The sequence below is a fragment of the Rhopilema esculentum genome, chromosome 14, assembly GCF_057945365.1.
Source record: "Rhopilema esculentum isolate cy_ngs chromosome 14, ASM5794536v1, whole genome shotgun sequence".
NCBI classification, from domain to species: Eukaryota; Metazoa; Cnidaria; class Scyphozoa; order Rhizostomeae; family Rhizostomatidae; genus Rhopilema; species Rhopilema esculentum.
The window spans coordinates 8,103,431-8,130,920 of NC_142828.1; the positions used below are offsets into that span (position 1 = coordinate 8,103,431).

A 27,490-nucleotide genomic window follows, 5' to 3' on the forward strand; every position below is an offset into this window, starting at 1 on the left:
GAACGACAGCAAAATGGCGTCGACAAAGACAGAAGCCCCAAAAGATGATAAGAATGACAAGAAAATGAGTCGAATGGATTGGAAAAAGCAGAAGGAGCTCGAGGAAGCAAGAAAAGCTGGAACAGCACCACCTGAAGTCGATGAAAGTGGAAGGTATATCTGCTGATTTCATGACATGTGATTTCCCGTCATCATTTTGTGATTCCCTTCAACTTTGAAAACAGAATCAAGTTAGATAGATATTCCCTATATCTTTCCTAAAGTTTCTTGAATATGCTTTTCTCACAACTGATGATTTGGGGGTGTCTTAGATTGCAATCTTATGTACTTTGCATGGCACGTTTTCACATTTGGAAATGGCTGTTATATAAAAAATGCTGAATGGTGTTAATCGTTACTTAGGGTATTTAATTAACGTACAGTACAATTAGGAACAACTAAGAATATCTTAATATGTTGAAGCAATCAATGTGGCTATTATGCGTCAAGGAATAATGGAACTAGGAATTACATAATTATCATATCATTTACAAAATTATAAAAAAATATTCCAGCACAAATTTGCTCTTCCCAGAGAATTAAGTGAGATGAAGCAAGTGATGAAGTATAAAAATTAATAAGAATGTTAAATGTACAATGTTTCATTGAATTATGGGTTTATTGGAAGCTGTGTATGAAGCTTCTGTAGGGGGTTTGTTAGGTTTTGGAGGGATAACCAGAACCATGATGCAAGGGTTTCGTAGTATATCAAGGAGCCTTCAGATACTTGTGTGAGGCTTGCAAGGCATGTCATGACATAGTGTTGTGTGTTTTGAGTGCTACATCAGAGCTGTCTTGTGCATGATGCAACATTTTCTCAGCACAGAATGTTGGCAACCTAGCCTAATAGACACCAGGTATTTGTAGGGTATGCTGTATGTAAGTGAGGAATGGTGTGTTATTTTGGAGAGTGTTTTGTCAGACATTATTAGAAGATCATGTGGCATTTACAAATAGGTAAAAGGGACAGTATAAAACTTGCCAATTGGGCCACGTTGTGTTCACGATTTATAGGAATGCCAGATGATGTTGATACTCCTATATTATACTAGATGTTGTGTGGTGCAGTTGTTTTTATGTTCTTCTTAAACGTTTTACTAACAGTGTGCACTTTAACAATTCAAATGTTTTCTTTTTTAGGGATATCAATCCTCACATACCACAGTATATAAAATCTGTTCCTTGGTACCTTGGTGAAGATCGGTAAGCAAATTTTGTGATGTCCCTAATAACTCTGAATTAACAATATGGATTATTTATGACATTAACCTTTATGTCATCTGACTGCCCTTAAAAGCCATTATATAGTTTTTTATAAAAGAAAAGACAGTCATATTCTATAAAACTGCATTTTAACATTTTGTTTGCATTTAGTCCAACACTAAAGCATCAGAGGCCTCAAGCTGAGAAGCAGAAGAAATTCGCAGGACTTGATGATGTTTATATCAGAGGAAAAACAGCAGTTAGTGTTTCAATGTGATATATATAATTAACTTAAGATTCTATTTTCAAATGCTGTTTATTTATGCTCCTTGACAAGTATTAATTTAATTATTTGTCCCATTTGCTGTTCAAATTAACATTATCTTTAGCATTGATATGGCTTAATTAGCTTCACATTTCTAAGACCAGCAATAAATTAACTTCCCATCCTTTCCTGGCCATTGATTAAGTCAAAGGCTATCAGTTAATTTTTGGGATGCAACTTTGAGATGATATTAACTTATGTTGTCATAAATTTGATAAGCTGCTTTTGCTGTTTTAATCAACCAATGAAAGTACCATGTATAATACAAACATACTATTTCAGGGAAAAGCTGCTACAAAATTCAGAAAAGGTGCTTGTGAAAACTGTGGTGCCATGACACACAAGAAAAAAGATTGTTTGGAGGTAAAAAAATGCAGAATTCTGCCCACCCCTAATATTTTTCATTTGCAATCACAATTTACCAAACATAGCAATACATGTGTCTTCTTGTTTTCAAAACTTATTTGTATTTTTCTACACTATTCAAAACATTGCATCTTTTTTGCTTAAATCTTTCTGTACTTTTTTATTCTTTTAGAGGCCAAGAAGGATTGGTGCCAAGTTCACAGGGGAGGACATTAAACCAGATGAAATTCTTCAAGTATGTAGACCTTTCATATTTATGCCAAGAGCAATGCCACAGGGTGGTCCACCACCACCCCACAATTTTCTGACTTTTCCAAAGCTTGATTAATAGACATAAGAAGGGGATGTAAGTTTTCTTCTCTAAGATTAGACCTTTTTTATTTGCATTTTGATGGTCAGCAAGGTTCTTCTTGAATTCTTGTGATGTCAGGTTATGGCGTATTGGATCATCTTTTCCATCAAAAGTGAGAAGCTATAATCAAGATGACCTAATCAGTGACACATGTACCTACATTTTCTTAAATTTGGAGGGGTCTGAGCAAAATTTTGAAAAGGGCTGTAGATTTCAGTTCTTGTGTTTGAATTGAGTAATAATATCTTTAGATAATAGAATGGCTTCATATTTCATATATTGATTAAATAAAAATTTTAGAACATTTAGAAGCCACATTGCACGTTTTGTACCACCCATTAGGTTTTTCCTCTTGCCCCCTTTTGAAGCAAAAGTAGCTACCAGCAACCAGGGTTGCTGAGAAGGGGAGGAAAGGGGCACTATTTGCACCAGGACCTCAAAGGGGGCCACAGAAAGTGATGAATTCCATTTTAAGAATGGAATAAATCAAACATAGAAAAAAGATGCCTAAAAATAGTGAAAAGTTTTAAACAATGGCAAGAAATGACTGCAAGAAATATTCTGAAATGCATTTGAAGCTAGTCTGAAGGACATGGTCACAAAAAAATGTTTCCTTGCTTTGCTTGCAGAGGGCCTCCTTTTATGCTTTCCCACAGAGCCTCAGAAACCACTCAGTGCCTCATCCAATGACTGTACTCAGATTGTTGCCTCTTAGGAAAGAAGTTACTCTGTGCAAAAAAAATTAAAGAAAAAGAGTGAACAAAAGTCCATCATGTCACAAGACCATGTTGTTGCCTTATGCCTAATGAGAGTAAATTTTGATGCATTGAGAGTTTTAGAACCCAATAGAATCATCCTGATTTATGTAGCACATAATTTGCCCAAATAGCTTAAATTTAATACCAAAAAATTAATTTTACTGGTTTGATTATATTTATAATCACAGAAATGTCTTGATTTTTAATCCTGATTAGATTGTTGACATTGAATTCAATAAAAACACTCAGATTAGTCTGAATAGCCTTGTGTAGTAGGAAATGGATTGTATTTGGTCTTTATTCATTATTTAAGGCTATTTCATCTACGATCTCAAATCAGATCATTTTTTATAGTAAACTGAAAACTGTTGTATTGTTTGATATTGTGTAAAGAAGCTCTGATATACCTTTCATGCCAGATTAAGAATTTTATTGAGATTGGAAAGAGTTGAAAGCTTTGAAAACATCTGGAAATTTGAAAAAGCCTTAATATCTTTGACATATTTGAGATCAGATAGAGAATTTACCCTTGCATGTTAGTGATGGAATGAGTTGCAGAGCCTAGTGTGGCAAACCTGGGACTATTTTCAATGTAACTGCTGATTGTTTTATTAGCCTAGGCTGTTTTATTAACTCGGTAGTTATATGAGTATCTCACTCTAGGCAGTACAAATATGTTCCAGATCTTTTTTAACTCTTTGGTTTGACAAAACCAGGGGCGGATCCAGGAGAAATTTGAAAGAGAGGCAGTTGGTATTTGGGGTGCTGAAAAATTTTCAGAAATTGGTGATGATAGTACGCTATACAAAACAATTTCAGACCTTAACTACTGACAGAAGGCTCCCTTTTCACCTTCTAAAGGAAATTTTCACAATAATTGTGCCAAACCATTTCCAAAAGGGCATCAGACCTGGTTCAACTCAGTGAGGGAGGTGCAACTGCCCCTAGTTGCCCCCCTTAAATCTGCCACTGGACCAAACCGCTGAAAATGAAGAGAGTTGCAAATAGTTTCTTAACATGGTAGCAAGATTCTTTTCTTTCTTAATAATATGTTGTTGCAATTGTTGTTAATGCTTTGCATTTTTCCACTTTAGCCTGATTTAAAGTTTGATTATGATGGCAAGAGAGATCGGTAAGTTCATCAAGTTTTTTATCCACTGTTAGTTGATATGCTTTGAAAAGTATTTTATGAAATGTTGAACTGCACAAACACTTTTACTATGTTTTTGTTCAAGCATGTACTGTCTTTAATTAGCAGATTTTCTTATTACCAGCCATGGTTTATTATCAAGTTAATGTCTTAGGCCTGTTACTATTGTTTTAGTGAGTAGTAGAAGGTGATTGACTATCTATATGGTAAAATTGAAGTAGCAGTCAGAATCCATTATTCTTGAAATGATTTATTTTAAGATCTTGTATTTTGCATTTTTTACTACCAAACGTTCGAGAGTAGTTTTAAGAACACTTGCTTTTCAAGCAGTGCCTTGGTTCTTCTTCTCGTTGTGACCATTCCTTGTGATTCCTATCCTGGAATTTAAAAAAAACTGTAACTTTAAATTTATACTAAAACTGTAGACACTTGTGAAAGTATGGTCATCTTAGTAATCCATATCACAGACCCTTTGACCCTGACTCTAATCCATTGGACCATCCTCAGACCTAAATACCCGTGAACTGTTCCAAAAAATTTGGGGAAGAGACTGAATGCAATGCTTTGCAAAAAAACTTTGGGTACCAGACTGCAATTTTTATGTAGATAATTATTTGTTTGATAAATAGTATACATGTATTTGAGTAAAAGGTTGACCATAAAAGATGTTAGTTCTATTTCCCAGGAACTTTGTTTTGGGTGGAAATTTTAAGTCTACATGCAATTGTACTGTCCCTAGCATGGGTCAATATGTCTACGCTCTTTGCATGTAAAACACACAGATTTGAAAATAAAGGAATTTGTAGAATGGTGGTAATGTGGCAATCTGACTTGGTGTAAAATTAGCAATTGTCTTATTTTTCAGATGGGCTGGTTATGATGTTGAACAGCACACCAAAATCTATGAGGAGTATGCTCAAATTGATGAGGTAATTTTCAGAGGAAATTGTTTGTTAATTTAGATTTCTGTTAACAATGTTAATGTTCTTTGCGGTTATTTATCTGTGATTTTGATAAGTATTTTGGAATTTTTAGATCTAGTGGAAAATACCTATGATGCAATGTAAATAATGCTTTAGTTGATATTTTGTAATTATTTTCAAGGCCAAAAGACATTTAAAAGCTGCTCAACTTGAGGAAGATCTCGCAGAGGGTAAAACTGAAGCTGTGAAAGAAAAATTGGTAAGTACTTTAATTTTGTTCACAAATGACTAGCAATTAAAGAAAAATGATTAACTTAGTGGTCAAGAGAATGACATTAATTTTGATAAAGTTGGATTGGTGTGTTAAATTGGATACCACTAAGTAGATACCAAACTTATATGAGTATGGTACTATGTGCAGGAGATTTTTACCAGATGAAAAATGCTTTGGTTATTCAAAGCGTAATTATTGTTTTGCTAGGCAAATGATGACGACGAAGACGAAGAAAAATATGCAGAAGAAATGTATATGCCAGGACAAAAGTTCGATTCAAAATTGTGAGTTAGGATTTTTGAGACAGTTGGAAACTGTTGGAAATCATAATATTTTCCAGTGGTTACTTTGATTTAAATGGAGTAGGATGGCAGTGAATTGTCTTCCAAGTCTTGTACATAGATTTATATTTAAGAAAGTGACAACCAATGTAGATAAATGATGTAGAGTAAGATGATGGAGATCTCGATCTCCACATATAAAATGCATATACAAAATTGTTACACTGTCAACGGAAGCCCTGTACCATTTGACTACAAACAGTCAAGCAAAAAATGTCATATCTACCAGAGCGCTAGTTTGCTTACCATTCTCAAGATTTGGCATAGATCTTGCTATTTTTTTCACTCGCCAACGTCGCATTTGTCGGTGGCTTTATATACGATGAAAGCATTTCTCCTTGTGTATTGCTGAAGGTTTGCACTGCATCGTTAATTATTTGTATTGTCCCACGTTTTAGCTTTATATGTTAAAATTGAACTTGGGAAAACCTTTATAATTGGGTTTCTCAAAACAATAGTTAGGAAGCCGGCAAGTAGTTACTTCACATCTTACTGAAACATCCTCAAGTTGCAATATTGAATATATACAATTGAACTGACCAATGTCTTCGTAAAGAAGGTGAATTAAGGACTACACGAATTCTCCAAGAACAAATTTTCACTGCTAAAATGAATCTTTCAGGCGAACTACCATACGGAATTTAAGGATTCGAGAAGATACAGCCAAAGTAAGTACTCAAGATTTTTCATTGAATGCCAATAAAGACCATCGCCGCAGTTAATAATATGAGTTTCTTTCAACAATACAATTTCAGTATTATTTTGCAGATTTGAATATTTTTGCTTATAAGAATATTTACATGCCTGTGCTCTTTGTGAAAAGTATGCCCTATTAAAAAACTGATTTAGCTTTGGTAACGTGTCCAACTTTATTGCATCGAAGGGTTATTAATTCTATAATAAGCGCATTCAAAAGACTTCTTCCAATATCAGAATTCTGTTTTAGTATCTGTACAACTTGGATTTGAATTCAGCGTATTATGACCCTAAAACACGATCGATGAGAGCGAACCCACTGTCAAACAACGACAAAGGAAAAGGGTATGCTAGCATTGTTTGATTGCGTCATCAAAATGTTGTCTGTAAGGTATCATTTTTGTATTTCTATTTGCTACCTAGCATCCGAAGTTAGTGTTTAGGACACCGAGGCCGCGCTTAACGAGCAGTGTCCTTGTCCTTTCTTTCGATGTGACCATAACTCGTGATTTCTACGCCTGGGAATACAGAGAGCAGGCGGCTCTCCTCACTCAGAATGAAATTCTGACCATGTCAGGGGCTCGAACGACAGACCCTTTGATTTGTAGTCAGTGCCTCTAGCCATTCTCGCCATCTTTGCACTCATCAGTCTAGTTAGTCGTCTTTGAGTTATTAACTCAAGTTAATGCATCTTCAATATTTTCAATTGATTCCATGTTTATGTCTTTGTACGGAAGATTGGTTGTGAGATATCTTTAAAGACTTCTACTTCCTATGTTTTCAAGTAAATCCCATCTGGTGTTTCTCAGTTTTCTGGTGCGAGACATCTCCAAGCCAAGCACAGTAATTATGATTCTTTTGTCCCACATGACGTAAATAGGATCTGTACTGAAGAAAAAAGAGCTTCTGTTAATTCTCCTTCGAGGTTATGAACAGCGCTTCAGCTGCATAATGTTTTTTCTTCATATTTCAATTGCGAATTTTAAAAATTGCTTCACATGATAACAACGTTTGGCGTCACTTCTCCATCATTTTTTTGATTTTCTAGGATTAATTTTTATGGAGATAATTGGGTGCGTTCTCAAGGCGATGTCTCTGACATGGCGCGTTCTCAACGTAAGCTGTTTTCATTTAAATTTATCTGCCATTTCATTGGTTTTCTTTGCTATAATCAGCTGTTTAAGCGTTCTTAAAGTATTGAACTTCCCATACTTTTCTCCTATAAACTAGACATTCAAAAAGTACCATCATTTTTTAATCATTTCGGCTTATGATGCACAGAAAAAGCATTCAGATGAGATGCTTTACATTTCAATTCGTTTAGGCTCCATTGCATGTAGTTATAACTAAGTAAAGAAATGGGTGGAGGGGGGGGTGGCATCATTTGTCCCTTAATGAAGGCTGGTCAGTCCTTGAGTCGCTGAAAGCACTTCCTTAAATTAATTGCCTCATAAGAATCGTATACTGCCAGTCGACCTCTTATTGCACACAATTCTTTGTAAGAAATCATTGAAAAACCATAGTCAAAATTATTGCTATAGCAATAGAACACTCTTGTAAATTCAGAAATCTCTAAATTCACCGAAATAGCTTTGTCCCTTTAGTCATCCCCATCATTAATCGAATCCTTGAACCCTATCTATTTCACGGTCTAGCACCCACAGCGTCTTTTGCACCATTCCTTTTGAAAATTTATCATACCTGTTCTCCGCAACACATTCAAAGATGTGTAGTGTTTTTCATGCACAGTCGACAATAGTATGTTTAACAAGAACAAAGTTACAAAGACGATGCCAATGGGAGCATGATATGCATGGCTACCCATTGCATTTTACAAAAAAAACAATACAGTAGCACTAAAGGCTATACAAAAAGTCTTGTTTACGTCACTCATTAAATATATAGTCAGTTTGATCGAATGATGTAGAGGCTACATAGCTGAAGCTGCATTACCCGTACCCTATTACCCCGCTTTAAGCGCATGCGCTTATAAACAGAAATTCACGATTTACTCTTTTTCCAGGGTACCAAAAAACGTTTCAGATACAGGCGCATGCGCCTATAAATTAACAGAAATATTTTACCACAAAATTGCACGAGTAATATTTCAACAATAGAATCTTGATATTCTAACCAGTTATTCAATGTCAGATTTCTCAGGATCCGAATCATTATCAATGAGCATTAGTTCTTCATTCAGCTGTTCTTCAGCAAGATTGTCTTCGTTATCATGTCAGTTCATACTCGAGGGATAATTTAAAGAAATTGATAGTGCAAGAAAGTAATCTAGGAAGCATGGAAACGTTGTCACAGAGAAAATAGATAGCCATATCGCTGTTTTTTTTTGTTTTTTCATCTTTCTCGCAAAATCGGTAAGATTAAGACCTACTTATAAGCCCACTGCGCCTATATCCGGGTATAAGCATATGCGCCTATAAGCGGGGTAATAGCGTAAGTTGGTCTCCAGGTTTTTAATGATCTCTTCTAGACAAAAGTTCATTTTTATAATCCAATAGCATGTATAAGGCCTCAAATTAAACAGTACTGCTGAATTACCACGAAATGCCAAGTGTTGCCAAAAAACATGAAATAAAACCCATACTTTACTGAAAACAATCTCCTTTAGACGGGAGCTACTATCGTCATTAACAATTCACATGTTTTGTTTCACAGTTTTTGCCTGGCAAGCATACGAACGAGGTGCGGATGTTCACTTGGAGGCTGACCCGACAAAACTAGCTTTACTTAGTAAAGAGTTTAAAGTGAAAAAAGAAGAGCACGAAAAAGGACAAAAGGAAAGCATTGTAGAAAAGGTTAGGCATTGCTTTCGTTTTTGTGGTATAGTCTGTTTCTTCCGAAACAACATCATCAACCAGAAATCTTTCTTTTCACGAGAGTTACAGATGTTATAATAGTAGTTGAAACTTTTGTAATATTTCATGAATATTATAAAAATGAAATAAATTTCAAAAAAAGCAAGCAACATTTCCATGCCTATTATTTTTCGATTATAGTTTTGAAAGATACAAAATGGGGAAAAAGTTTTCAATAATTTATTTTTAAGTGTTTTTCTTTTAAGCTTGATCATTTGAAAAATGTGCATAGTTCTTGATATGATGTATATAAAGATTTTGTTATTTTTCAACACTTTCGTTGAGCCAATTATTTCGTTTACTCCTCATTCGTTGTTAATTTATATTCTAGTGCTTTCTTGGACTCGTCGAAGCCTTCTGCTCTTTCTCATTTTGTTTCCTTTTTATTAGTACGGAGGAGAGGAACATCTAAATGCACCGCCGAAAGAACTATTGTTGGCACAAACAGTAAGTTTCATTTTCTTGCATTAAAATATATTAACTCTCTTTGGTCAAGAACGACCTTGCTCAGAGACTGCTTTATTGGAGTCCAATAAAATTTATTTTCTTCATTGTACGAAAATATTTGAAATAATTTAAATTTTACAGGAAGAATACGTGGAATATTCCAGAACAGGAAAAATAGTTAAGGGTAAGTCCATAAGTTGACAGATTTTATTTTTAGTTCCTTTATCAACATGCAAGGCAAGCCTTTAAGAGTGTTGCAAGTAATGCACTCTGTGATGAATTGGCTTTGCTCGATATAACAGAAGATTGTTTCTCGTTGGTTATGCTACTTTTTTGACAAATATATTTTTGATATTGCTACTTTTAAATAAAACGTATTTCCAACAGATGGAATTATGTACGTTGTCACATGAAATGGGGATAAAATAATTTGTTAGATTTGTACGTTGTATCAGGGCATGGTTTGTAAAAGCCGAATAAGCTCCTAATTCCCTCTGCAAAACTGCAATCTTTGTTAGACACGGGATATTAGTAACCAAGGGCGTCGTGGGTTGTGACTCTTAGGGGAGGGGGGGGTGGGGGGGGGTAGCACAGCTTGTAAATCATTCTTAAGAATAGGACTGATTATTTATATCTTGAGAATCTAAAGAAGCAAAGTTGGCAATTTTCAATGCAAGGGAATCTCCTTAGCAATGATGTGTCAGCAAACCTGCCGATTACTTCGTCATAACTGAGTGTTAAATGAGTCATGCTCAACATTTATTTCACCTCTTTTGGCCCATTGTGGATCGCAGCCTGTTTTTCACACACTTTAGCTTCAAAAATATGCACACGCGTTTAGTTATACCGTTTGGCAAGCTTGCCATTTCCAGTAAAAATGTGCAGATTTGGATAGGCAGACTGTAAAATATATGCTGGGTCTGGAATTGTCCACCCCTGCCGTCAGAGTTACCTTTCGGGAGACCACAGATCATATGTTGGAAACCACAGAAATAGCTGTTGGTTGTCCGCTGGGACACTACCTTTTTACTGGAATTGTCCACCCCTGTTATTACACGAAGTACAAATTGTACACTAGTTGTTCAATTATTTTTTTTCCTTTCTGTAACAGAGTAATTCAATTTGCAGGGCAAGAAAAGGCTGTTTCCAAGTCGAAATATGAAGAGGATGTTTTTATCAACAACCACACGGTAATTGTGTATTGTCTTTTTCTCAGAATGAGAAATGAAGCCTCGGTCTTGTGCAGGCGTCTTGTATAGGCAAAAAAGGCCGGTTTGTCTGTTAGAGGGTTCTGATTAGTCAGTAAAACTTGAACCCAGCGCGAGTTCACTTCTATTGGATTAATTTGAACCGCATCTTGATATTCATTTTGTCGTCTTAAGATTTCCTGAAGATTTAAAAGGATTTTTATCTGCTATTTCTTGAAGTTATGGCTATCACTTTATCAGATGCGGACTAGGCTGACAGGCACAATATTATAGCAGTCGTGGTTGTGTTTGATGTCCAGATTATGATTTGATTGTGTTGTTGAATGGTTCGTGATCTGCAATCATAGCTTCACAGCTGTGCTTGTAATCCTCTTTCACACCGCGACTGTAATTAGTCCCTTCTACAGAGAGATCTTGCCCTCTTAAACATTAACAGAAAGACAACCTTATGATTTGGATTTGTGGCCTTGAAACTGACAAGATGGCTTTTCTTTCAATAAGCACGCATTTCGTAATCTTATTTGACTGTGCACAGTCTATCTAGTCTAAAAACGACCTATATGCTTACACTCGTTTTTACAGTTTAAATGCTATTTTGCTTAGAAAAACTCTGTGCTTAGTTGCCGCAGATTTGCGTAAGTCCTACGTGGTACACCTAGGTGAAACCTTTTCGCTCAATAGAAATAGGAACTCTTTGCAATTCTGTTTCATGTTATGCCATGTAATGTCACGTTTGTGTGTGCTAAACTGAGTACATACCCTAAGATTAGGTTCTTATAAAAAATGAAAATCTTTTTGATTATTAATAATCTATTTCAAGATAAGATTGTGCTTCTCTGAATCCCTATTCTTTCGTATTTCCATAGAGCGTCTGGGGTTCCTATTGGCACGATTTCCAATGGGGATATGCTTGCTGCCATTCGTTTGTGAAAATGTCCTACTGTACTGGTGAAGCTGGCAAAGAGGCAAACAAAGTGAGTTCCCTTGTAGTGTTTTCCAATTTAGCCTGATAACCAGCCTATTGCTAGTTTCTTTGCAAAACTATGTCAAGTTTAGCTATGCCAAAGCAACTAGCAATGAAATGCTTATCAAAATTGTTTCCAGTTGATTCTAGTAACCTAGAGATTGTTATATCACAGTAGTTTATTTGGCAATTCAAATCTTAGATAGAAGCAAGGATGCTTTGTTTGTTTTATATGCTTTTCAACGCCCTCCTTTGGGTAATGAGCCCTAATTTCATCAAAGATTACCCTCCATAATTCGGGGTGCTCTACGACTTTCTCTACATCTCTTGGGATGCAAGGCCCTTAGTAACAAAGTCCATAAAGTAGTAAGATATCAGTTATCAACATCATACCATTCTAAAAATTGTGGGGGCAATGGATTCTTTGCCCCACTAAGTCTCTCAAGGCCCTTGATGTGGCTCCTGGTAAATGGTAACTTTGTCAATGCTTTAATTAGTGTTATTATTGACTAGTAACTAATTTTTCTAAATTACTCTCTAATTTCTTTTCGAATACCCCGAATGCCCCCTATTTGATCGAGCGGCTGATGCGGAGACATCTATTTGTCCCTACAGATACTGAGTTTGTGTTCTCTAGAACTTTGAAATTTCGCTTGTGGGGTTTCTACGTCTTGACCTTCAGATGAAAACTTTCGTTTTTCTAGGGAAGTGTGTTTCCTTCTGGAATGACAAAATCCCGAGACGAGGATGGAGAACAGAAATCACTAACCCAGGTTAGTAATCTCAAGTTTCTGACCGAAAAAAAGATTACGTAAGATTTTCTGGTTTCGAAAGTCTATATTACCAACAGATTCGAGGGGTAGAATCCGAATTGTAAGTATCCCAAAACTGTAGTAGGCTTATCTTGGTTCATTTTTCGTGCTTTCCTGTAACAAAATTAGTTCGTCTGGATGCTCGATTGATAGGTTATCTTATTCGATCAAGAAGAATTTTAAAGTGAACATTTTTAGAAATGTATCGTCTCTTTTAAATTTTTTCTTTACTTGTGGACGTTAAGTTAGGAAAATTTAAATATATGCAATAAATTGTTTGTCAATAAGCCTATCCCAAGTTATCCTTTGCTTACTGTAGATTAAGATTACCCTTCGATTAAGATTAAGATTATTCTTGGATGATCGATGCAGTACAACATCATCAGCTGTGTATTAGATCCGCGTTAATCTACTGTTCATTCACATGCTAATTTCGCAATATTTTTATTTGTAATTAGATTCATCGAGAAAAGCTACTTGAAGATAAAAAGAAAAAGAAATCAAAAGAAGTAGAAAATATTGATGAAGATGATGAAGTAGAAAAGAAAAGAAAACTGAAAAAGGTTCGTAATGTCATCTTTTGAAATCCAAAGAATCTTTCCCTGTTTTTGGATTACTTTTTACGCAATTTTGACTTTGGTGTTGGTTCCTGCAGACAGAAAAATACAATCGAATTTTTTTTTGAATTAATTTTTTGTCGTTTATGGCTGTGTAGTTTGACCTGCAAATTGGCATATGATGGTGGGTTTTCTTAAAGATGGTCTCATAGAATCCAATTTTATTTGTAGACTGCAATCGTTATATATTCATTTCATATGATCCATCAACAATGATTTGTCTTGCTTATAAACAGGCATTACAGGAAGAAGAAGAACGTTCAAAAAAGATGGAGGAACTTTTAAACAAGGATGAAAGGAAGAGACCATATCCTTTTCAGTTATTGGAAGCTGCCAATTCTCATGAGCGATCTTTGCTCGTAGCCATCTGCTTGTTTTTCCTATGCCTTTTTTCACGGCCTTTGCGATTCCAGCTGCCATCGCACCACGAAATTACATGCAAATGGGATTATTTCCTTAAGGTACAGAAAGTTAGCAAGATCCATAAATCTTGAGATTTGCCACATTCCGATACTGTCTGTTTTCTGTTTGAAAATTTGTTTTATCTTTGAACATTGCAGCTTATCTTACCGTCTGCTATATGTTGCTGCTTTGTTTTATTAAAATTTTCCATAAAGTTTCACTCAAATTTCAAATATATTACTCTTCCTTGATTTTCCACACGTATAACTCTTTAAGAACCGATTTCAAAGAACCAACAGAAGAAGAAATGGAAGCTTATAGGATGAAGCGAAAAAGACCGGAGGACCCAATGTCACAGTTCTTATCTTCCTAAAAATCATGTCTGTTGTCTCTGTTATCAACGAAGGAGGAAAAGTAAGACCAACTTTGTAGATAAAGAATTTAATTAAAATCTTCCAATACACTTTGAAACTGATATGGGTGTCGAGCGTAAAGCTGTATTTATGCAGAGCTAGCGTAAAGCTGTACTTGTGCAAAGCTGTTTGATAGTTGAGAACCGCCTTGAGAAATACCTTGGTAATCTTCACAATGATTCGATGTCAACTGTACCAGTAAAAACCTCTTGCACTACAACTGTACAGTATACCAATTTGTAAAGTTGTTCTTTTTTCCACAAAGTTTGATGAATTTTTGCGTAATATTTCAAAGTATTTAAAATCTGATATACAGTGTTTTAATAGTTCCTTGAAAGATCCCTTCTGTCCTTTATATCATCTTCACTTTGAATTTAAACACTCTTACATTCTTCGCTATTTTCACTGACTAGTAAATGATTTAGACTGCTGATAAGTCTACTGCAATTTATCATCTTTCTGGTCGACTTATTACCAGTCAGGAATAAATTTTGCCTGGCTAGTTGATCGATCATTTTTGACTGGGTTTTGATAATATGAATAATCATTCAGTATGGATATATTGCTGCCACTGATGACCTTGTTGTCTTTCACATATTCTGACTTATTAAAAGACGCACTTTTTTACTGCAAGAGGGATTGTTTATAGCTACATTGAACCTTTCTTATTATATTTTGCTATTTATTGTAACAGCAAAACAACTGATTTTTCATTACAAGAGCAATATAATGCTTTGATTTGTGGGTGTTTTTTCGGCACATAATACACAATTTAATGTATAATGTATATCTAAATAATTCTTCCTGTGATTCAGTATGTTTGATTGTGTTCGATGTCAAAAATCTGAGGTGAATGACTCCTATTAATTAATTAAGCTTACATTGTCTGCACCTTGACAATGTTTTATCTACCTTCTCCGCATCTAAACTAAAAAATTTTCCGCTTGGAACTAAAGCTACTCTTGAGCAAGATGAACATTTAATGCAATCATCATTTAAAGTGTGCCATCTTGCATCATCCAGTTGCGTTTCAGCAGCTTACATACGATAAATAATTTGATTTCATTATTTTTCTACCAGATGTCACTCTTAATATGTATTGTGAATCACAGCATTTCTTAAAGACATCCTTTGTCTTACAACGAAAAACAGACCTGCCTCTAAATATGAAGATTTTATCGCTCTTTGGGAGATTAGAAAATGTGTATGCTCAATAAATATGATTATCTTTCTTCAGAAAAGCTTAATCTCATCTTGAGCAACACTTGAAGAAGCGAAATTAACTCCGTGTTGTTTTTTGCAATCTTCACTTGAAAATACATATTGGAAATGTCCTATCAAGAAATTCCATCAGTTGGTTTTGTTTGATCGACTATTCAGTAGCAAAATTACATATGCGATTCCCTTTTGAAAAGTGTGTTTTATTTCAACGTGCGTGAATACGGTTTTTTCCTTTAAACAAATACCTTTCAATGGAAAGACTGCCTTCTGTTTAGAGTATGAAGATGATTGACTGAGGGGTACGCTTTGTAAGTGAATGGCAGACTGGCAGCTGTTATGAGTCTTGGTTATAAAATCAGTCAGTAGAAACCATAGCAATAGTTTCTTTGGTAACAACAGTCAATAGTAGCTGACTTTATTTTAACGTATATTTGGTCTCTTTTAGTGTAGCGAAGAGAATATGAAAAGTATATTAGCATCAAATCTGTATAAAGTTTTCTTCAAGGTGTACATATGAACGTCCAATAAGGTACACATCTTCACCAATCGAGGATGCAATGCATTGTTTTAGTTGTCTGATTTAGAGCCTGTATTACAAATAATTTGCTCTTTGTTTTTTAAAAGTTTTTTTGCGTTCTGGTACAATCACTGCCAAAAGTCTTGGAACACTAACGTAGGTTTTCAAAGGCATATTCAGCCATCCCCCTCTCCCCCTAGGAACAATGTTGATTTACCATAGAAAAAAGAAAGGGGTTACGGAGTACGCTTTTTCTTGTGGATTGTTTGATATTTTTCTATACTTTCAACATTGTTTTGGGGGGAAAGGGGGGCGGAAGTGGTAGTATTCAAGAAAACAAATGAAAAATAGAAAGCACAGCGCAAAGTGTTAGGTGTTCCAAGTAATTTTGGCAGTGATTGTAGCTGTTCTTTTCAATTTTGTTGTATCTTGACCACTTTTCAATTAAATTGCCAAAAAATTATGGCTTCAGAAGTTTTATAACCGTTATCAAGATCAGCATCTAAAGGCAAGATCGTTTTGCCTTTTAAAAAGCGTCAGATGTTTTTCAACTAGATTTTTTTGTGATAAAGATTAACCCGCTGCTTCTTCTTTGATCCTGCCACCAAACGGAAATTTTGTTGGATGGTTACGCGGAGGCGTATGACAGCTTTCTGGCTAGTTTCTGCTGGGCTGGAATGGAAGCAGCGCAGCAGGTAGTTCATCGCACCCGATAGGTCAGGTGGTACCTATGCTACAGCTGTAGCATGGGTCTATAACCGGACAACTGTGATAAATCTGTAACTAGGATTCTAAGAGTGTTCTAGTCTGGTTGAAGCAATGCTGTGTTTCTTTGAGAACTATTTGTAACTAAGGCAGGTTGCTCAGTGTCTCAGGTCTACAACAACTGTAAACAAACTAATTATAATGTTTTCTAAAGGTTCCTTAATGATGTATGAAAATATACTGCAACATCAGAAATTCTTATGAGAAAATCTCTTAGTCTCATAAAAGCACAAGCATTTACAACATTGCGCCGTTTGCATAACAGACACGTAATATTGAAAGTTAGATGCCAGGAATCAATTAAATAGATCTCTATCAAGTATGCTGCTCGCGAGAGTTAGACATAGACACTAATTACCCAATGCGGAAACCCTGAGCAAGCTGTGTTGATTTCCACTATCTCAAAGGGCGTCCATATAGGATTCATAAGTAGAATAGGAGCCAGTTCACATTCTTGCGCAATAGCAAGAAAATTATCATAACCATTTAGCTAAAATGCTGACTGCAAGTATAAACAGGCCATATATAAAATGTTAATGGAAGGTATTACAGTTATTTTAATTGCAGTTTTGCCTAGTTGATGCAGTTTTGTCAACAATTGACAAAGAAAATTATTGGAAGGATATTGGCCACATTGTTTCTAAAAAAGTCTGATGGAACAACATCAAAGTGGGATGCAAGCCTACTTTCATAATCATAGACCAAGGTAACAACAGCTGGGAGTGACTTGTCACAACAGCTGGGAGTGACGGAAAAGGTTCTTTGTACCTCAATTTGATTCTAGCGGCCAATATCTTCCTTATTGCAAGTCTCTTGTTTTCCCTCGGCTTGTTAGTGTACTGTAGCTGTTCAAAGTATGGTGTTAGCTAGTATCTCTGTAAGACGTGTTTAGAGGCTGCAAATTGCTAATTTTGCAATCCCCGAACTAAGGATTTCTGAAATGTGTCTGTCAAAGACATTCAGACAGACTGTTCCATTGAAATCGTTCTAATAATGACGCAGCCATTCTTATGATTAAATATTAAACATTAAACATTAAGATTAAAGAGCAAAGGATTCGAAATGGCTCCTTGAAGAACAACACAACCTGGCAGGACTGTTGTGTTGAAAGCGAGATTCATAACTGACACTTAACTGTTTTAAAGCTGAGAGTTCGAAGATAAACAACTTCATAGATCTGATGGTATGGATATTTCTTATTTTATCTCACTCATGATATCACTTTATTTGGGTTTTGGATTTTTTTCTTGACCAAAACATTTCTTCGTTGTTTTATCATAACATGAAACCGCTTACATGCAAAACCAGTATTATGAATTGCGTTCGTGGCAGCCTTTGGTTTCCAATAAATGTAAGCATTCCTATGGCGAATCGTCGTATATTTCTATAAATCATGAATTTTCATAGTATACAGGACTTAGCTTAGAAAAATATGGCTTTTTAGATATTTTATTTATAAATTTTATGTTATTGTTAATGGCAAACATTGACAGCCACTCATGGTGTAATGGGAGGGGACTACAAGATGTCATTTACTGTTTCTAGCTTGGTTGCTTGTTGTTTTGTCAAAACAAAATCCGCTTTTTATATCAATACGCAGAGCAAGCTAATTCTGAGCTTCCATTGCTCAGTTAAATAAGATTTTTCATCGTTCATTTCATTCATTAATTCAACTAGCTGCGAAAAATCAGTAGGGCATCGCAAAGAATTGTCGTCACCAACGAAAACAGACAGAAAGGCGATGATTCTATCAACAACAGCAACAACAGGTACTTACAAAAAATTATTTAATGGAATGTTTCTCCCCATCGAACCGAGTGTACCACTAAAACAAAACAGAGAAAGACAATGCAGAAGTACAGAGCTTCATTTTCAGATAAAAATGTACAAGCCTTTTTAATTAAAAACTACACCCAGTTTATTCAGATGCGGACGAGGTCAGTTTTTCGGTATTCTGTAAAAGAATCTTAAAATATCTCATTTTTCGGCAGGTAGAAGATCAGAAATGATCGAGAAAATTTCTGAAGTTTCTGAAGTCATTTTGTACATGTTCTGCCAGCAATCGTAAGTGTTTATAAGTATTTTGTTTCCCATTTATTCTAAATGGATTATTTAGATATAACAAACTTGCTGTGTAATTCTACACCTCTCCTTCTTTAAAACAAGGGCATAACAAACTATAAGATTTCGTGCCATAATGCAGAGTTCCAGGCATACTTCATATCCAAACCATGTAAAGTACACATCTAAGCTGTTGAGAGCCATTGCATAATAAGCTGCGACATAAATTATAATATATTTCAATGATCAATGGTTAAATTCTCTAAAACATTTGGAGGGGGGCCAAACATGCTAAAAACCAAAAGCAAGGCAATTTTTTATATGGTTATTAGTACATTTTGAAAATTATTGGAGGGGGGCTAAAGCCCCCTCATCCCCCCTCCCTGCTAGCGCGTTCCCTGATTTGTAGCCATGACACTTTGCAAAAGTCAAGCTGAAAAAAATATCAACATTCATTGAGTTTTTTTTCTTTAAATGCAAACAGTCCTTGAACAACAAATAAAAGATCAAAGACAAATGCGATTTTCTTTCTGGCAACTAAGTCAATATTAGCATAAACAGGTTTAACAGCTGACTGTTAGAATCTCCTTTGAAACGCTTGTAGGCTGAGGTTTAAGACTTTCAAGAAAATTATTTTCATCATGGTAAATATTTTACTTAATTGTGTTGTTAATTTTCTCTTTTGTAAGAAAAATGTTATCTTATTTCAAATGATTTAGGAAAACCTTTTCGAGCGTTTACATTGGCAAACATAAATTTTTAGAAACCAGAACCTAACGGTGAGAAAGCTTTACAGATTTTTATTCAAAAAATTTCGAAGAGGCTTGTCCCATTATGTTTCCTTGGAGAAGAGCCTTTGTTTACGTTGATTAACAAAGAGGTACATTATAAGGCCTAAGAAGTTACAAATTCGACTGCATATTGGAATCTGAATGAGAAATGACCAAATTTCGAACAAATTGATCTCAAAACATTTGGCCAATAGCTTCTCCGTAAACTTGTTGCTCTTGGGTGGGCTGAGGAGGAGAGGATATTGCGAAGGAAGTATGATTTGAAACTCATTTACTCACCCTTGATATGTTTTAATAATATGCTACAAGCGTGATGAGAGCGGACAGGATGGTCAAGTTCTCAGCTAGGATCAACCTATCCTAATTTTTTCCTTTTTTACGTGAATCACAAATTACTTGCATGCTTTTAGAGAAAGATTTCCATTTACCAGAAAGAGGATAACGGACTCAAATTTATGGAAAAATTTGATTAGCCATACCCAATAATCGCACGCCTGTTGATCGGGAAAGAAGTTAAGTCCCCTCCCTGTACGAAATTATTACCAAGACTGTTCTGGTACATGCTAGAGTGCAATAGGAATTCTTTCGTGACCTGATGATCATAATGTTGTGTCGTCTATGCTTGTCCACTCCACCCACTTAATTTTCTTCAAAATTTCGATTGGCTTTGTAGTCATAATTCTCTTAGAGGGTTCATTTCTGTAAAGAAAACGTTTTTGTTATTTTCCGCGTTTTAACGCCGATGAACAAAGGAGTCAAGGACTAACTTTGATCTTATGGATTAAAGTTGATTTCGAAAGTCATAACAATCTAATGGAAAGCATAGGAAACATACAGGGCATTCGTGTTGGTCGTAGAAACACTTGTTTGTTGCTGCGATGATAGATGCTCGCATTTAAAATAGCTGAATTCTATCAGATTAGAAACGATCAACTAAATTTTGAAATTTAATTCTGAAACACTTTCACCCGCAACAAGAACAAAAGAGATTTTTTGAATATGTGATGTTATTTTTCAGTCTTTTCATTATCAAACTAATGCCATAAATAAATCATGATGCATTCATAAGATAGAAAAGATAAATATTCAATGAGAAAATATATTTGTGTTGGTACAATAAGATGGAAACAGGTCTATGAATAAAACTTATAGTATCTAATGGTATGTTATCACTAGCAAGCAGCCCACATAATAAACCTCACACCAAGAGGTTTAGCGTAAGCAACTTGGTAGGGTAGAAAAGGGATAAAACAAAAATTGAGCTGACTAGGTATTGCAATGCTACTAAACTCATGCTCTAAGGGAGGGCTGTATTCCTGATACCTAGACCGGAAGCGAACTGAGAAAGAAGCCCTTTTCCTCCTTCTGCCTTTGAAAGGCATAAACATATGAAAAAGTATATCGAATAAAAGGCTAGCCTTGTCATCAATGCTCAGCAATATGAAATAAAAGAATAAGAGAATAATTCCTTTTATTCTATCTTGCTCTTAGAAATCTAGTTTATCTTGACAAACATTACATCTACAATTACACATTATATGATTCTATGACCGTGGATGTAGCAACCATTGATTAGCTTAATTTCAAGGGTCCTGAGGCACTGCACTGTTAGTCGTGCTGATTAATTAACTTTTCTTTATGTTGTGAATTTCTTTTGTCTAGCTGTTTGAAGATTAAATTTTGTTTTCTAAATCTGCAAACATATTCATTTCTTATTATTGGAACAAAAATTGCTAGTTGGGACATCACTGAATACCAATTTCACGGATGAAATATCACGCATATGACGTCATCAAACTGACAAACATACCAACACATGTGGTCACAGTAAGCACTTATAAGATGTGTAATCGTTGCTTGTCAGATATACCTGCAGCTTCTGTCTTTTCTAGGTTTCTTTGCTTAACAATGCTACGTCCAAATTCATGTTAAGATAGCGTTCAGCTGCTCTGCCCGTTGTTTCGCTACACAAAGAATCAATTACGTTTGGTATATCCCATTTGTTCGCGTCCTTTTCGCTGCATTGAATAGAGGCCCTATAAAAACTATATCAAGTAAACTGCCTTGTCCAGTATCAAGACTAGAGAGCACATACGAGACTGGAGACGTTTTTGGGATATAAAAAATTGGCACAGTCTTCTCATCTTTCAAGGATTTTTACCAAACTGGCTGCATTCGAATGGATCAACTTCGTCAGGCCTAGTAAGTGAATTTTACTTTTGCTCCATATACACTTAATAAACAGGAAATTTTCCCACTAATGGTAACAGTTTTTGCGGGGAAAATTTTTTCCCAGAATAATCTGAAAAATTAAGGCGATTTTGCCCATAACTAACGCTTGAGTAAATTGTTTTGCATTTCATGTATTGAAACCATTATGATTTCGACAAAAATTCTCACAACAGTCGATTTGTCAACGCTTTTGAGTCATTGCTTTTCAGTAAAACTTACTGCAAAACATTTATCTACAGGTACATTTATGGCGCGCTACACGCCCTTTAACTATGCGAAGATATATACTTGATTGCTCTTTATTATGTAACTCATTTCAAAGATATCTTTGCCGACTGTGTTGAGACTTAATTGATACTGTGTTATTTTTTAAAGTTTTCTATCGAGATCCAAAAGCAACGTTCTGAGCAATGTTAAAAGGATATTTCGTCTGACGTATCCTTTCGACGCACATCCACCTGCATGGTGTATCTTTCTTCTGCTTGTGGTGGAATTCAGCTTTTGTCCCTTTTAGCAAAAACAGAGCAGATCAGATCACAAGCTATGGGATTGTCGCTTACTATCTATCGCCAAGCGACAACCATTCTTAGAAATCATAGAATTGCGACATAGAATTCCAAGAAGTTTTATTTTCTTTCTTAAGTCAGTGAAGATCGTTACCTCCCCATCTGTTCTTTAGTTAGCATGATTTAATAAGCAAGTATTTCTCTTCACCCTCATTAAAATCTTTGATTAACTTAGTAAGCTCAAGCAAGAACTCTTTTAGCAAATCCTCCTAAACAAATAGTTTTGTCTTGCTCAACCGGTTAGTTAAGCTCTTTTTCGATTGCGTCTTTGGTAAACAAGCGAACGGATTTCTAGCAAAACCAAAGAAAATATCAATGGATTGCGCTGAAATAGCCGGATTTTCCGAAAATCTGTTTAGTGATTATCGCAAATTCAATTATGAACAGACACCTAGAAAAAATTAGAACTTAACAATTATGGAATATTCCTTACTTCAAATTTCCTAAAAGATCGACAACCAGAAAAATGTTCCACTGTTTTGTTGGGAACTTTTCGTAAAAATATCATTTGCTATTATGAAGATAGCACGATTTTGTAAATTTTATATCTTGCTTGTACCTCATAAGCAATTTGCCAATGGCGAATCAATCTATATGAAAAATACAGCACTCAATTTTGAACTAAAAATGTGCTCATTGAGATCTTATCAACGTTTCGTCTTTGAGAAACAGCAGACCTGTTCTGTGCGTTTATCTTTAGTAAGCAGTAGTTTCAATTAAATGAAATTACTTTATTCTGAAACGAAATTCAATTATTCTTGCTTTAACTGTATAGCAAGAAAGTAAGAAAAGATATGAAAATAGCTTTAATTTTGTTTGTAATATCTGAATTCTCACTTCAAGACATAATCCTTTGTCTTGTTAGTTGATACACGTTTATTGTCATAAAGCTTGCGCCACTGTGAGGCTTATCTTTGCACTGTTTTTGGCAGATACAGGCAAGTCTTCCTTGGTTTGAATTTCAAGCAAATAGCTCGTATTTATAATAACAGGATATTCCTTAAAGTTTAGCCTAACCATTCTCAATCTTCTTCATTAAATATTTGCTGCTTTTAAAGCCACCAGATAAATTCTCAATAGATTGATGTAGGTTTTCTCTTCAGGTAAGACAGAAGTTCTTCCAACGAGCAAAGAACATGTCAGATGTCATGAAAGAGGAGGAAGAGACGATCGAACTTTTGTCGCCATCCAGTGGCACTGTGCATAAAAAACCTGAAGACTTGAATCAGAATCTGGCAAACGGTAAAGAGGACCAAATAATTACTATCAACGTAAGTGGTCGAATATTTCAGACACTCGAAAGCACGCTATCAAGATTTCCTTCGTCCCTTCTGGGCAGTAAAGAATCGAGAAAACAACTAAGAACTGACGAAAATGGACATGTATTCCTAAACAGAAATCAGCGAGCTTTTGAAATTTTGTTGACATTTTACCAAACGGGTATCTTTGAGGAACCAACTGGTGTTAACCTGAATGTATTCAAGCACGAAATTCGTTACTTTGGTTTAGTGGATGAAGCGATCGAGTGTGGAGTCAAAGATCTCATTGTCAGGCCGGCGATTTTCCCTAAAAGAAAATGGCAAGCAGCTCTTTGGAACGTTCTGGAAGAGCCACAGTCATCGATAGCTGCCAGGGTTGTTGCTGTTGTTTCGCTGGTGGTTATCGTCATATCCGTAATCGTATTCTGCATGGAGACGGAACCAGAAATACGTCAACAAACCCCAAAGTACAAGGTCACGAATGCCGTTATTCAGTACTTGGAGATCATTTGTGTAGTATACTTCTCTGGGGAGTTCATTCTCCGATTAATCGCCTCCCCTAACAAGATACGCTTTTTCGTTGATTTTCTCAACATTATTGATCTGCTCGCGATTGTGCCATTTTATATTACTCTCGCTACGAAATCTGAAGGGCGTGTCTCGATTTATTTCTTAAGAACTATTCGTCTTGTTCGTGTTTTTCGCATCTTCAAACTGTCTCGATATTCCGGTGAGATGAAGATCCTTGGCAAAGCACTAATAGACAGCGCAAGGGAACTCTGCGTTCTTCTCTTCTTTATTGTTCTTGGAGTTATACTTTTTTCGAGTGCTGCCTTCTACGCGGAGGATGGAACCAGCGATACAATGTTCAAAAGCATCCCAGGGGCATTTTGGTGGTCAATCGTTACCATGACGACTGTTGGCTATGGAGATGAGGTACCAAAAACTACCGGTAAGAATACTAGATCTGAATTGTTGTTTTTGACTCTCTTCCTTTTTATACGGTTTCAGTAATGAAAATTTATCACCACTAGCGTTAGACTCCTCGCCATTATAAACTAGCCTCTAAACAGTATATAGCTCAACCCTGTGTATAAGCTTACTCCTATACCTTGTTTCAGTTAGTATTCAATTGCAAAAAGTTATCAAAATCTGGAATAGAAAAGGCTGCCCTTCTTCGTACGCTCTCTTCCGCCTCTTTTTAAGAGACTTTCCCCAAAATTCATTGTATCAACAATTTTTTCAAGTATTAATATCTTTCCTGATGTGCTTTAAGCATTACTGACGCAGGGAAAAAAATTTCTAGGCACACCTCGTCAACTAAAATTTAGATACTTGATATAGCAGTATCCTAAGGGTTCCTAAACTTCATTCAGGATACCTACGTTGTTAGATGCTCTACTTTCCGTACATATATGTGCTCTTCTCTATTCTCTACAGTCTTTTTGGTAGTATGAGCAGCGTTGCTTAAGGACCCTTATATTGCAGAAACATATCTCGTTGAAGCAATACTTTCTGGTAAGATCCATATTAAGCCCCCCCCCCTTAGTAGCATCCGCCACGCCCATGCACCAGAGATAAGCAAAAACTAATACATTTTGTAATTGGATTTCTTGATCATAAGAAAACAGCAAAGTAAAGATACCTGTCTTATTTTTTTCTGTAATCAAATTAACTTTAGTAATTGATAATTTTTATTGAACAATCATTTGAACATAAGAACAGTTTAAGGAAAGCCCATTTGTTTTTCATTAAGATTTTATTCTCATTACGAGTATGAATAGCATTTGTGCTAAGATCATTCTTTTAATTCACTTTTTTGCAGTTGGCAGACTGGTGGGAGCTGTTTGTGCCATGTGTGGAATTTTGGTCATAGCAATGCCCATTCCTATTATCGTTAATAATTTTACGAGGCAGTACTTGAGACTGGAGCCGGTTTCAAAATACTGGGTACAGATCAAGGCCGAAGAACAGTTACAAGGAAGAAAGAAACTGTTCAGTGGAATACCATTACCCCAGATTTACCTTGAGCAAAAGAATAGGAACTTAGAGGAGGTGAAAACCGGAACGAACCCCTCTTAACACAAATTTTATCAAGTTTTAATATAATGAAACAGCACAGGGTCCGTAGCCATAGTTGCTTGGGAGGAGAGTTACGTGAGAGTTTTAGGAGGATGTTAAGAGGGGAAAAGGTGGATGTACTAGCGTTTTGGAGATTTCAAGAAGGGTGCAATGAAGGTTGAAGGAGGTTGCGAGGGTTAAAAGGGTGTGAAGAGAGTGTAAGAAGGGCCAGGGGAGGTTTTAGAGGTTTAAGGCAAAATCTAGGGAGTGTCTGGCATCGCAAGGCCAGCTTCATTGTAGACAATTTAAGCAGTATTTGAATTATGTTGAATATAACCTTCTACCCGTACTTGGTTTATATTGTCGTCCTTTTCAGCCAGCGCAGTAACCGAAGAGTATAGTCTCGTGATAGCAAAATTCTTGCAAATTATTTAGTGAGTTAATAAACAGCAGCACCCATGTCCACACCATTTCGCTCTATCCCAAAAAAGGTTCTTCTGAACAGGAGGCGCCTGTAGTCACAGATTGTACATAAGATACCCTTTCTTCACGTATGAATATTGACTGTTCAATTTTACTCATTAAGGTCAATCATACTCGTTACTGCATTACTTGACTTCTACTTTACTAAACAATTCGTTGTTGTTTTAAATGTGGCCTGAGATTACTCAAAATTGATGCAGGGACTTTATAGACAAATGAATAATGCACCAGAATATTTTAAATATCTCTTAGGGTCAAGTTATGATAGGACTTAATATCTGAACAAAAAACATGTATTGGCTCCCTGTTAGTTTTTTTTGTGGAGTGAATCTTTGGTTGGGGCAAGGAGCGATAGGTTCAGAGCATATAATTATTCTCACAGTTAGTAGGCTATATATTTCTATCACTTCCTTGTTAGATATGAACAGCCCACTTTATCTTAACATCTTATAGATACAGCTGTGAAGTAATTGCTGTAGCTTCTTTGTACATGTTGAAGAGCAGTAAATTTTGAATGTTGTTTCTTTTGAAGCCAATAGATGTACATATGAGTTTCTAATTATATTACAGGCAGGGTCCTGTGCCAGGAAAAGCTCATGTTGATAAATAGAGTTGTGTCGTATTAATAGAAATTGTATGCTCAAAATTATAGATTGTATAAGAAAATAACAATTTACCACTTTAAGATGTGCCTTTTTTTGAATACCGTGTTTCAAGTCTGTTTTTACGACAATGAACGACAAAAGCACGCACTTTTTATTAAAGCACTTCCGTTTTAATTAACTTATTTACAGTTATGCAAAAGCTATTAGACATAGAGAACATAGAGTTAAGGGAAATTTTCATTCTTCAACCCTCTAACAAGTGCAAGGGCCGAGATTTCAAAATGAAACGCTTTGATCTCCTTTATTATATGGAACATAGAGACTTTCAAAGTTACCTTTTGAAAATGAATGTGTCTTTAAAAATTTGTTAGGGGGGGGGGGGGGGGCTCGAGCCCCTTAGCCCCCTACTTTTACAGCCTTTGAGCAAGTGAAAATTTTAGCCCGTCATCCTCTTTCCTGCTCTTAGCTAAATTATTTCTAGAACAAATACTTTTGAAAGTCAGTTGTACAGTATGAAAGCCACACAAATTTTTATTTTATACGGTGCTTATAAATTGTTTCTCCTTCATTTTTCGGTTTGTGAGATTTCCAGGCGATACAATTATAAGACTTTTATTGTTTCCTTCACGACTGTGTCATAGTATCAGACGAGGAAATTGAACATAAGAACCTTAATTTTATGTCCGTTGTGGATACGGTCACAGAAGGTGTCACTTTAACCAGTTCTAGAATGGAAAGTTAAAGCCAAAGATTCATAGTCTAAAAA

At 35.7% G+C, this 27,490-nt stretch overlaps 2 protein-coding genes across 2 annotated transcripts in view; both read left to right on the plus strand.

The window, feature by feature from the left end:
- Positions 1–14,500, plus strand: part of LOC135695809 (pre-mRNA-splicing factor SLU7) — a 14,779-nt gene extending 279 nt beyond the window's left edge. The window contains exons 2-22 of the mRNA XM_065214987.2: positions 2–153; positions 1,180–1,242; positions 1,414–1,501; positions 1,850–1,930; positions 2,106–2,168; positions 4,138–4,175; positions 5,059–5,122; positions 5,298–5,375; positions 5,598–5,674; positions 6,354–6,399; positions 6,678–6,772; positions 7,476–7,543; positions 9,101–9,240; positions 9,691–9,747; positions 9,889–9,931; positions 10,876–10,937; positions 11,822–11,929; positions 12,624–12,692; positions 13,190–13,294; positions 13,585–13,654; positions 14,011–14,500. Of these exons, the coding sequence (XP_065071059.1) occupies positions 14–153; positions 1,180–1,242; positions 1,414–1,501; positions 1,850–1,930; positions 2,106–2,168; positions 4,138–4,175; positions 5,059–5,122; positions 5,298–5,375; positions 5,598–5,674; positions 6,354–6,399; positions 6,678–6,772; positions 7,476–7,543; positions 9,101–9,240; positions 9,691–9,747; positions 9,889–9,931; positions 10,876–10,937; positions 11,822–11,929; positions 12,624–12,692; positions 13,190–13,294; positions 13,585–13,654; positions 14,011–14,123 (1,668 nt within the window). The 5' untranslated portion in view covers positions 2–13 and the 3' untranslated portion in view covers positions 14,124–14,500. The remainder of the gene's footprint in view (position 1; positions 154–1,179; positions 1,243–1,413; positions 1,502–1,849; positions 1,931–2,105; positions 2,169–4,137; positions 4,176–5,058; positions 5,123–5,297; positions 5,376–5,597; positions 5,675–6,353; positions 6,400–6,677; positions 6,773–7,475; positions 7,544–9,100; positions 9,241–9,690; positions 9,748–9,888; positions 9,932–10,875; positions 10,938–11,821; positions 11,930–12,623; positions 12,693–13,189; positions 13,295–13,584; positions 13,655–14,010) is intronic.
- A 385-nt stretch (positions 14,501–14,885) lies between these two features.
- On the plus strand, positions 14,886–27,026 carry LOC135695810 (potassium voltage-gated channel subfamily A member 2). The gene is made up of 3 exons (XM_065214988.2): positions 14,886–21,720; positions 23,420–24,527; positions 25,401–27,026. Exons 2-3 carry the CDS (start codon positions 23,453–23,455, stop codon positions 25,655–25,657), a joined length of 1,332 nt encoding a protein of 443 aa, XP_065071060.2. The 5' UTR covers positions 14,886–21,720; positions 23,420–23,452; the 3' UTR covers positions 25,658–27,026.
- The last annotated feature ends 464 nt before the right edge of the window (positions 27,027–27,490 follow it).